Raw genomic sequence first — 12,159 nt, 5'->3', positions numbered from 1 at the left:
GCAGTAATAAAGTGGCTAATATCTGTTACAGCCAATAGCGCTGACGGACACAGTTATCTAATATCCTAATTTTGGGCTGAACTGAATGTGTCCCTGTCCTCCCTCTCCCGAATTCAGGCTCTGGATAAGATGGAGCATGAGTGGTCGACGGTGGCCTTCGAGGTGTTGCCCTACAAGGAGACGGGCACTTACATCCTGAAGAGTCCAGATGAGGCGTCACAGCTGCTGGATGACCACATCGTCATGACCCAGAGCATGTCTTTCTCCCCCTACAAGAAACCTTTTGAGGAACGCATCAGCACGTGGGAGAGCAAGCTCAGGATGACTCAGGTACAGCAGAAAGATACATAAGTCTGACTGAGTGTCATTGGAAGGAGAAGGAGGCTAAAGTAACATTGAAAGTGTCCAACTAGGTGAATGGAGAGCCTTAAAAGGCTGATTGGCCCATTCTCACCATTTAAAAATCCCTGTAGTAGATGTTGTTCATTCTTCATGAGATGTTTCAATGCCTCATTAATGTTGTGTGACTGCCCTCTGCTGGTGCTTGCAGGATGTGCTGGAAGAGTGGCTGACCTGCCAGCGCTCTTGGCTTTACCTGGAGCCCATCTTCAGCTCTGACGACATCAACCGCCAGTTGCCTGTAGAGGGAAAGAGGTACCAGACCATGGAGCGCACCTGGAGGAAAGTGATGAAGAGCGCCTATGACAACAAACAGGTGAGATACTGTAATCACAACACAATACAACAACAACCCACATCATGCTTAAATTGACTTCAATAAGGTTTAGTGTTGATACTGAGTGTAAACTAAATGTGTATTGTGTGTGTGCATACATGCATGTGTGTGTCTAGGTGATTGATCTGTGCCCGGACCCCCGTCTGTTGGACAGTCTGAGGGATTGTAATAAACTGTTGGAGCTGGTGCAGAAGGGTCTGAGCGACTACCTAGAGACCAAGCGTGGCTCCTTCCCCAGGTATGCTGTCACTATTGACTGTGTTTCAGCTCTAACCAATGTGACTGTTTATTTAGATTCAGTATTACAGATAAATTCGGTAGTTTTTGATTAATACCATTAGAAACAACTTTGAATTGATCTTTCTCAGAAATGGCAACATAGAGAACTTTTTGCCTTTGCAGGTTCTATTTCCTGTCTGACGACGAGCTCCTGGAGATTCTCTCCCAGACCAAGGATCCCACAGCAGTACAGCCTCATCTGCGCAAATGCTTTGAGAACATTGCACGGGTTAGTCTGTCTCTCTCTATCCCCCTGCGCCCCTTTTCATATATTCCTTTTCTCAAGTTTTAACTCTTTCTATCTCTTCTCCTTCTCTGTGTCCCACAGCTTAAGTTCCAGTCAGACCTGCAGATCACTCATATGTACTCTGGAGAGGGGGAGGAGGTCAAGCTTTGCCTGCCAGTGTGGCCCTCTGGGAATGTGGAGGACTGGCTGAGAGAGGTGGAGAAGTCTATGAAGGCCTGTCTGAGGGACAACATTGAACGCTCGCTGAAGGTCTATCCACAGGTCAGCCCCTTACCAAATCTACAGTAGTAGTGCATGGGTCACATTTTTGGGGAAGCCAAGCCAGGGGGAAAAAAGCCATATTACAATCTATGTGTTGTGATAATTGTGTTGTTTGCTCTATAACCTGTTAGTTCATATGCCACCGTGATATATAGGCCTAAGGCCCAGACAATAAGAAGACAACAGTCACACAGTGGCAGAATAAATTCAACCACATGGTTGTTTCATCACAAAACCGGAGAGCAACATCTGTCTTGTGAAGTCCAAAAAGGATATTTGAATGTAAGAGTTACATGACCTACAGCATGGGCAAGCAAGTTAATAATGTTTTGTACATTTTCGAACTTGTAAACAACTACTGATTTAGAACCACAGATTTACCGCAAGTCACAAAGAAAACAGGAGATGCCTCCTCTATTCAAGCACCATTTCAACTTCAACATTTCAATATCATCAAATCACCTATGCTTGTTCTAATACAGTGACAACTTAAAGATACCAAAAACAATTTAGACCAATCAACGTAAGCTAAATATGTGTGGCTGTCCATGTTATTGATTTCTGTGCGTGTGTGTGTGCAAGTAAAAAAACATGTAGACTCGCCGTACTTGTAGAGAAATGCCAATGCCATTCTCCTGTCTTTCATGTTGCCCAAATGGTCTATGACTGTCATACAGTAAACGCTTTAAATTTTTGTTGTCCGAGGCTACCTGGCAAAAATGCTTGCTCGCTAACCTAACTTCCTTTAATGGGCAACAATGAGCCAGCTAGTTAATATTAGTCTTCTACATCTAGCTACATATTGAACTCCCATCCTCACAGGCCAGGGGCACAAGGTATGAATTTATAGTTGGATCAGATTCACCGTTGTGATCATTGGCCAGTATGGAGAATTAAGTAAAAGTCCAAATCCTTATCTCCATCCATGGCTAATTTAGGAAAGGGACGATTTTAACTAGCTAGCTAGCCAGCCATCGGAAGACAACGACACAGTGAGATGCAACAATTCAAGTTTTTTCTGTCAATTACATTATGCTTTTGATGTGATGTGATTGGTGTGAAGATAATTCCGAACTGACTTCCCTTGACACTTTTTTTTTTTTTGCAGTATTTTGATGTTTGGATGAAAAACGTGCTCAAATGAAACGGCCTATTTCTCAGGCCCAGAAGCTAGAATATGCATATAATTGGCAGATTAGGATAGAAAACACTCCAAAGTTTCCAAAACTGTCAAAATATTGTCTGTGAGTATAACAGAACTGATATTGCAGGCGGAAACCTGAGGAAAATCCAACCAGGGAGTGCTGTTATTTTGAAACCTCTCTGTTCGATTGAATGCCTACCCTCCATTTAATGGGATATCAACCAGATTCCTTTCCCTATGGCTTCCACATAGTGTGAACAGTCTTTAGACATAGTTTCAGGCTTTTTTGATCACATCGCGTCAATGGATAGCTGTGTGTCCCCAGAGTTTTGCATGCACGAGCAGCTTGAGCAGACATTTTCTCTCTCTCCTATTGAAAAATCTAACATCCGGTTGAAATATTATCGATTATTTATTGTAAAACCTACTTGAGGATTGATTATAAAAAAGGTTTGGCATGTTTCCACAAACTTTACGGATACTATTTGGAATTTGTGTCTGCCCGTCGTGTCCTGCACGAGCCTGTGGATTACTCAACAAAACGCGCCAAATAAATGGTTTTTGGATATAAAAATAATCTTTATCGAACAAAACAAACATTTATTGTGTAACTGGGAGTCTCGTGAGTGCAAACATCCGAAGATCATCAAAGGTAAGCGATTCATTTTATTGCTTTTCTGACTTTCGTGGGGCCTACTTTGCTGCTAGCTGTTTGTAATGTTTTGTCTGCTGAGAGAGCTGTGCTCACATAAACGCTTGATTTGCTTTCACTCTAAAGCTTTTTTACATTTTTTTATCTGACACGCCAGGTGGATTAACAACAAGCTACGCTGTGTTTTGGTATATTGCACTTGTGATTTCATGAAAATTAAATATTTTTAGTAATTTAATTTGAATTTGGCGCTCTGCAATTCAGTGGATGTTGACAAATTATCCCGCTAAAGGGATCGGTGCACCAAGAGGGGTTAAGTGATAATGGCCAAAAAGGCGATGTTTGGAGGATATATCGGCATGGGTGTTATTTGGCTTTCTAGGGTTGCTACCCAGGCTTTCTGGTCATTCGTTGTATTAGTTCTGTTGCCTTAGACGTGACCCAGTCATACCTTCTAAATGTTCCATTGACATACTGGCTAGCAACGTTCTTATCCTTTGCTTGCTATCTAGCCAACTATGGCTAACTTAAAGTGCAGACAGAATAAAAGCAAAGTATTTGCATTTGTTTAAGCTGTTTTCTAGTGACATTTATTTGGATCATGTTACAGCCAGAACATTGAGCTAATGAGGCGCGATTTCGCCTGGCATAGAAAATGTGCTCACTCGTCAGGACACTGTTGTTCAGAGAAGCTATCTAACAACACAATCACTTCAAACTGAAGCTGGAAAGACTGCAAACTAGCTGCACTTTGTTTTGTTTTACCTTTTTTCAATAGAAATTTCTTTGTATATATCCATGGATATGATTGTTTTTTTCTTGGTCCATTTTCGGTGGAAGCCTGACTTCCCTTGGCAACCATGAATACACACAACTGCCAATATATCAACCGGTTGACAGAAAACTACACAGTACAAACATGATTTTGTCTTACTGTATTGTCATCTGTTACACTGGGCTAAGGTTTTTGGATTTTCCAAATAGTGCCCAAGCTTTGTGAAACGCACTGACAACTGTGATGTGTGTGTGCCCTCCTGTCCCTTCCCCTTAGCAACCACGTACAGAGTGGGTGTTATCATGGCCTGGGCAGGTGGTGATCGCTGGCTGCCAGACCTTCTGGACCACTGAGGTGTCAAATGCACTGGAGCAGGGAGACCTGACTGACCGACTCTATCCCCAGCTACAAACACAGGTGTGTATCCTAAGTTTTCCCAAAGCTTGGCTAGACCCTGGCTATAGATGGGTTAGTTGACAACGTTACGAAAACCATGTGTATTTTTGATTTTGGATGGCCAGATTGCTAGCAAGAATGACAAGAAACTGCCACGTGGGGAATCGTAGGTGTCTTGTTTTTAAGTGTTTTGTCTGATTACATGTCAGTACTATTGCTAAAGTGTGCTAGCTAGCTAACCAACAACTGTAACAATGTATTTGAGAGACAACAAGTGCTTATTGTGCAAATTTATTTATGTTTTCAATAAACATTGGAGAGGAAATATAGCTTACATGTTGTCAATCTAAGCTAACCTCGTCTATTTGGCCCATAGTTGCACACAAGTCAGTTGTTGCTAAACAACCAACCTGTCTAATTTGTAGCTGAAGTTCAGATGTGCATGGAAAACATTTGACATTTTAGTAATTTAGTAGACGCTCTTATCCAGAAGGACTTACAGTAGAGCGAGTGCATAAATGTTCATACTTTTTTCTCTGTGGGAATCAAACCCACAACCCTGGTGTTGCAAGCGCCATGATCTACCTACTGAACCAACTGGGACCATCAGTATTGCTTCAATGGGCTATGATATCATTGTGAAGAATGTGAAAGAGAATATGTGACTGACAGTGTCCTCACCTTTGTTATGGTGTAGCTGGGAGACCTGGTGCAGCTGGTGAGGGGCCGCCTGTCTAAGATGCAGAGAGCCGTTCTGTCTGCCCTCATCGTCATAGAGGTCCATGCAAAGGACGTGGCAGCCAAGCTGGTAGAGGAGGGCGTCTCCAGCATCAATGACTTTGAGTGGATCAGCCAGCTCAGGTTTGACCTGCCCAACAAAATATACCTGCTGCTCATATGATGTACTTCTTCTGCCTTAGAGAGCTAACAATTTGGGTTGAACCATTGTGTGCAGATGACATGCAAAAATCTGTGAACATTCCAGATTCCCCTTAATTAATATTTGTTTCTAGGTATTACTGGGCTCGAAATGACCTGTATATCCGGGCGGTGAACGCAGAGTTCCTCTATGGATATGAGTACCTGGGCAACTCAGGACGCCTGGTCATCACCCCACTCACAGACCGGTAAGCTTTGGCTACCCTTCATTGGGTCTCAATGACTCCCGCCCTTGTTATGAAAGCATGTCTCACTCATAGAGATAGATTGAGGACTCTAGTGCCCAAAAGCCTGTTTTAGCATAGACAGCGCCATTGAGGACTTTCCCCATTTTGAAGTAGTCAATTCCATTTAGATGACCAGGAAGGATCAGCCAATGAATTATACTTGTGATGAAACATTCCATAACTGCAGTTGGCAGTAAATCGCCAACCTTGGCTTTAAACGTGTTCAAACAACACACACTAGGTGGCAGTGTGCACCCTTTCAGTTTGTTTGCCAACTCATAGAAGTAGTAGAAGTAGAAAATGGACTACTTCAAAATGGAGACGGCCTCAATGGCGCTGGCGATGCTCTCACAGACGCCGTAATGGGATAGATACAATGATGCAATTTTTATCTAAAGCTGAATGTCACTCAAACCGACCACTTTGAGCACTTCAAGCACTCAATCACTCGATATGTGTGTTCACGAGTCAATCGAGTCAATCTCAAACGCTAGTTGTCGAGTCATCAAGGGCTCCACGGCGCCTTTTGGAAGCCTCTTTATTTAGTGGGCATCCTATGCCGACTGCGCCCTTGGTAGCAACTTCTTCCCATGAATCTTAGCATGTTACCTAGCATCAACAGTCACTACTGCGTCACCCTCAAAAGCAGTCAGAATAAATCAAGAAATCTGTAATTAATTAATTTTCAAGTTTAATTTTGAGGATGTCTTAGTCTAGCTGTTTACACCTAGCAAAGTAGTCCAGTGTATTTCTGATCATGTACATGAAAACTTGTCCATTATTTTTATTTTTTCATTTTTTTATTTCACCTTTATTTAACCAGGTAGGCTAGTTGAGAACAAGTTCTCATTTGCAACTGCGACCTGGCCAAGATAAAGCATAGCAGTGTAAACAGACAACACAGAGTTACACATGGAGTAAACAATTAACAAGTCAATAACACAGTAGAAAAGAAATGTCTACCGTAATTGCTGGACTATTAAGCGCACCTGAATATAAACCGCACCCACTGAATTATTTAAAAAATATGTATTTTGTACATAAATACGCCGCACATGTCTATAAGCCGCAGGTGCCTACCGGTACATTGAAACAAATGAACTTGGTCACTATCTTCCTCCTCCTGTGCACTGAAACCACTGAAGTCATCTCCTTCGGTGTCGGAGATGAATAGCCTCAGAATTGCTTCATTCGATGTTGGATCGTTTTCATTGTCGCTCTCGTCACTTTCATCCGGAGGCAAATACCCCGCTGAGCTCATGCTGCCCTTTCACCACGCAGCAGTCCAGCCTTTCGAAACCCGTTGATGATAGTGGATTTTTTGACAATGCTCCACGCTGTCAGGACCCACTGGCAGACTTGACCATAAAATGCTCTTCGCATGCAGCCCGTTTTAGTGAAGGATTTCTCCCCACCTGTCATCCAAGCCTCCCACTGAACACGGAGCGCCACCTTAAATGCAGGATTTACACTGATGTCGAGTGGCTGCAAATACTTTGGGCCATCTGCTTTTCTTCCCTCTGAAAGGTTTGTTGTCTTTTTGCACTGAGTCAGTTCCTCACGCTGCTGTTTACAAAGTCTTATAATCGACTCATTAAGGCCAAGCTCCCGTGCAGCAGCTCTCTTTCCTTTTCCAACAGCCAGATTGATTGCCTTCAACTTGAAAGCTGCATCATATGCATTTCTCCGTGTCTTTGCCATGATGAGGGTGACAAAATTACTACCATAATCAGAATGATGAGTAGTTTGAGCACACTCGATTTTACGTCACATTATGTGACGGTGCTCAGTTTTTTAGCGGCATGGATCTTGTGAAAGCGGGAAAAATCCATAAATTAGCCGCGTCATTGTATAAACCGCGAGGTTCAAAGCGTGGGAATAAAGTAGCGGCTTATAGTCCAGCAATTACGGTATATACATTGTGTGCAAAAGGCATGAGGAGGTAGGCGAATAATTACAATTTTGCAGATTAACACTGGAGTGATAAATGATCAGATGGTCATGTACAGGTGGAGATATTGGTGTGCAAAAGAGCAGAAAAGTAAATAAATAAAAACAGTATGGGGATGAGGTAGGTAAAATTGGGTGGGCTATTTACCGATAGACTATGTACAGCTGCAGCAATCGGTTAGCTGCTCAGATAGCAGATGTTTGAAGTTGGTGAGGGAGATAAAAGTCTCCAACTTCAGCGATTTTTGCAATTCGTTCCAGTCACAGGCAGCAGAGAACTGGAACGAAAGGCGGCCAAATGAGGTGTTGGCTTTAGGGATGATCAGTGAGATACACCTGCTGGAGCGTGTGCTACGGGTGGGTGTTGCCATCGTGACCAGTGAACTGAGATAAGGCGGAGCTTTACCTAACATGGACTTGTAGATCAAATCAAATCAAATGTATTTATATAGCCGTTCGTACATCAGCTGATATCTCAAAGTGCAGTACAGAAACCCAGCCTAAAACCCCAAACAGCAAGCAATGCAGGTGTAGAAGCACGGTGTAGATGACCTGGAGCCAGTGGGTCTGGCGACGAATATGTAGCGAGGGCCAGCCGACTAGAGCATACAGGTCGCAGTGGTGGGTGGTATAAGGTGCTTTAGTAACAAAACGGATGGCACTGTGATAAACTGCATCCAGTTTGCTTAGTAGAGTGTTGGAAGCTATTTTGTAGATGACATCGCCGAAGTCGAGGATCGGTAGGATAGTCAGTTTTACTAGGGTAAGTTTGGCGGCGTGAGTGAAGGAGGCTTTGTTGTGGAATAGAAAGCCGACTCTAGATTTGATTGTAGATTGTAGATGTTTGATATGAGCCTGGAAGGAGAGTTTACAGTCTAGCCAGACACCTAGGTACTTATAGATGTCCACATATTCTAGGTCGGAACCATCCAGGGTGGTGATGCTAGTCGGGCGTGCGGGTGCAGGCAGCGAACGGTTGAAAAGCATGCATTTGGTTTTACTAGCGTTTAAGAGCAGTTGGAGGCCACGGAAGGAGTGTTGTATGGCATTGAAGCTCGTTTGGAGGTTAGATAGCACAGTGTCCAAGGACGGGCCGGAAGTATACAGAATGGTGTCGTCTGCATAGAGGTGGATCAGGGAAACGCCCGCAGCAAGAGCAACATCATTGATATATACAGAGAAAAGAGTCGGCCCGAGAATTTAACCCTGTGGTACCCCATGTAGACTGCCAGAGGAACGGACAGCATGCCCTCCGATTTGACACACTGAACTCTGTCTGCAAAGTAGTTGGTGAACCAGGCAAGGCAGTCATTAGAAAAACCGAGTCTACTGAGACTGCCGATAAGAATATGGTGATTGACAGAGTTGAAAGCCTTGGCAAGGTCGATGAAGACGGCTGCACAATACTGTCTTTTATCGATGGCGGTTATGATATCGTTTAGTACCTTGAGCGTGGCTGAGGTGCACCTATGACCGGCTCGGAAACCTGATTGCACAGTGGAGAAGGTACTGTGGGATTCGAAATGGTCAGTGACCTGTTTGTTGACTTGGCTTTCGAAGACCTTAGATAGGCAGGGCAGGATGGATATAGGTCTGTAACAGTTTGGGTCCAGGGTGTCTCCCCCTTTGAAGAGGGGGATGACTGCGGCAGCTTTCCAGTCCTTGGGGATCTCAGACGATATGAAAGAGAGGTTGAACAGGCTGGTAATAGGGGTTGCGACAATGGCGGCGGATAGTTTCAGAAATAGAGGGTCCAGATTGTCAAGCCCAGCTGATTTGTACGGATCCAGGTTTTGCAGCTCTTTCAGAACATCTGCTATCTGGATTTGGGTAAAGGAGAACCTGGAGAGGCTTGGGCGAGTAGCTACGGGGGGGGCTGTTGGCCGAGGTTGGAGTAGCCACAGTGCAGTTGGCAGCTGGGAGGAGGTGCTCTTGTTCTCCATGGACTTTACAGTGTCCCAGATCCAAATTTCTGCCTGAAGAAGCTGGCCTTTGCTTTCCTGACTGACTGCGTGTATTGGTTCCTGACTTCCCTGAACAGTTGCATATCGCGGGGACTATTCGATGCTATTGATTTACAGATTTAGAGTTGTACCTGGTGGGTTCCTTGATGATTTGTGTGAGTTTGAGGGCATCTAGCTTAGATTGTAGGACTGCCGGGGTGTTAAGCATATCCCAGTTTAGGTCACCTAACAGAACAAACTCTGAAGCTAGATGGGGGGGCGATCAATTCACAGATGGTGTTCAGGGCACAGCTGGGAGCTGAGGGGGGTCGGTAGCAGGCGGCAACAGTGAGAGACTTATTTCTGGAGAGAGTCATTTTTTAAATTAATAGTTCGAACTGTTTGGGTATGGACCTGGAATGTGTGACATTACTTTGCAGGCTATCTCTTCAGTAGACTGCAACTCCTCCCCCTTTGGCAGTTCTATGTTGACGGAAAATTTTATAGTTGGGTATGGAAATCTCAGAATTTTTGGTGGCCTTCCTGAGCCAGGATTCAGACACGGCAAGGACATCAGGGTTAGCAGAGTGTGCTAAAACAGTGAGTAAAACAAACTTAGGGAGGATGATTCTGTTGTTGACATGCATGAAACTAAGGCTTTTTCGATCACAGAAGTCAACAAATGAGGGTGCCTGGGGACATGCAGGGCCTGGGTTTACCTCCACATCACCCGCGGAATAGAGGAGGAGTAGTATGAGGGTGCGGCTAAAGGCTATCAAAACTGGTTGCCTAGAGCGTTGGGGACAAAGAATAAAAGGAGCAGATTTCTGGGCATGGTAGAATATATTCAGGGCATAATGCGCAGACAGGGGTATGGTGGGGTGCGGGTACAGCGGAGGTAAGCCCAGGCACTGGGTGATGATAAGAGAGGTTGTATCTCTAGACATGCTGGTTGTAATGGGTGAGGTCACCACATGTGTGGGAGGTGGGACAAAGGAGGTATCAGGGGTATGAAGAGTGGAACTAGGGGCTCCATTGTAAACTAAAACAATGATAACTAACCTGAACAACAGTATACAAGGCATATTGACATTTGAGAGAGACATACAGCGAGGCATACAGTAATCACAGGTGTTGATTACCTTGCTAGCTGAGCCTGAGCCAGTCACTGACTTATATGAACGAAAGGGAAGCTAACCAACCAGCTAGTGCAAAACTAAATGCAATTATCATTCTATAAGCTAGCTAGTTACTGTAAAATGCACTGATGCCTCTATACGCAAGCTAGTGTAACAGATGTGAAACGGCTAGCTAGTCAGCGGTGGTGCGCGCTAAATAGCGTTTCAATCAGTGACGTCACTTGCTCTGAGACCTTGAAGTACTGTTTCCCCTTGCTCTGCAAGGGCCGTGGCTTTTGTGGAGCGATGGGTAGCGATGCTTCGTGGGTGACTGTTGTTGATGTGTGCAGAGGGTCCCTGGTTCGCGGCCGGGTATGGGCGAGGGGACGGTCTAAAGTTATACTGTTACACTAGCTCGTTACCTTGCTATTTTAGTAACATTATTTTATCTCAATGAATGATTTTTAATGAAGCAGCAAGCAACGTGCTCTGCCGTGAGTCTGTACAGTATCGAGACTGAGGCTGAGCTGTGCATTTATCTGCCCCCCCCAAAGTTACAACATAGCAATTGGTGCTTTGGAAACATGCTGAAATATAGACTGGCTGCTGGGAACATGTCTACAACTTATCAGCAAGCTGTTAAACTATCGTAAATAAGTGACAAGCTACACACTGTTTATAAGTGCAGTGCCTAAAATCTATAGCTAGCAGGAGATTAAAATTCCATCCCAGTGTTTGTCAGTGCTAGCAGCAGGCAGGCTACAATAAGCTAAAACCAGTTTATGAAAACACTGGGGGCTGATATACTTGCACATGGCTGTTCGATAAAGGATTTCGGGTTTGTGAGTCAATGGTCTCACCCCTTGCTCCCTCCCCCTCTCAGGTGCTACCTGACCCTGACAGGGGCACTGCACCTGAAGTTCGGAGGGGCCCCTGCGGGTCCAGCAGGAACAGGGAAGACAGAGACCACTAAAGACCTGGGGAAAGCCCTGGCTATCCAGACTGTAGTCTTCAACTGCTCGGATCAGCTGGACTTCATCGCCATGGGCAAGTTCCTCAAGGGACTGGCTAGGTTAGTCCTTATATAAAACACCAAACTGGTATAAATATAACTTGTATGTGCTACAAAAGAACACAAGCCTTTTTCTAAAATTAATTAAATTGTATTTTTTCCTCCTCAATCTACACACAAGACCCCATAATGACAAAGCAATTTTTAGCACATTTATTAAAAACAAAACACTGAAATATTACATTTCCATAAATATTCAGACCCTTTACTCAGTACATTGTTGATGCACTTTTAGCAGCGATTACAGCCTTGAGTCTTCTTGGGTATAACGTCTTGGCACCTGTATTTGGGGAGTTTTTTTCCCATTCTTGTCTGCAGATCCTCTCAAGCTCTGTCAGGTTGGATGGGGAGTGCAGCTTCACAGCTATTTTCACTTTTCTCCAGAGATGTTCAATTGGGTTCAAGTCCGGGCCCTGTCTG

At 44.3% G+C, this 12,159-nt stretch overlaps 1 protein-coding gene across 1 annotated transcript in view; it reads left to right on the top strand.

The window, feature by feature from the left end:
* dnah1 (dynein, axonemal, heavy chain 1) overlaps positions 1 to 12,159 on the top strand; it is a 69,382-nt gene that overhangs the window by 17,965 nt on the left and 39,258 nt on the right. Inside the window, exons 20-28 of the mRNA XM_046312950.1 lie at positions 118 to 330; positions 551 to 715; positions 853 to 974; positions 1,139 to 1,244; positions 1,344 to 1,523; positions 4,371 to 4,511; positions 5,188 to 5,351; positions 5,504 to 5,617; positions 11,551 to 11,739. Of these exons, the coding sequence (XP_046168906.1) occupies positions 118 to 330; positions 551 to 715; positions 853 to 974; positions 1,139 to 1,244; positions 1,344 to 1,523; positions 4,371 to 4,511; positions 5,188 to 5,351; positions 5,504 to 5,617; positions 11,551 to 11,739 (1,394 nt within the window). The remainder of the gene's footprint in view (positions 1 to 117; positions 331 to 550; positions 716 to 852; positions 975 to 1,138; positions 1,245 to 1,343; positions 1,524 to 4,370; positions 4,512 to 5,187; positions 5,352 to 5,503; positions 5,618 to 11,550; positions 11,740 to 12,159) is intronic.

The sequence above is a fragment of the Oncorhynchus gorbuscha genome, linkage group LG18 (genome assembly GCF_021184085.1).
Source record: "Oncorhynchus gorbuscha isolate QuinsamMale2020 ecotype Even-year linkage group LG18, OgorEven_v1.0, whole genome shotgun sequence".
Lineage (NCBI taxonomy): Eukaryota > Metazoa > Chordata > Actinopteri > Salmoniformes > Salmonidae > Oncorhynchus > Oncorhynchus gorbuscha.
Note: the sequence above shows the minus strand (reverse complement) of the source record. Positions and strands in the feature narration are given on the sequence as shown.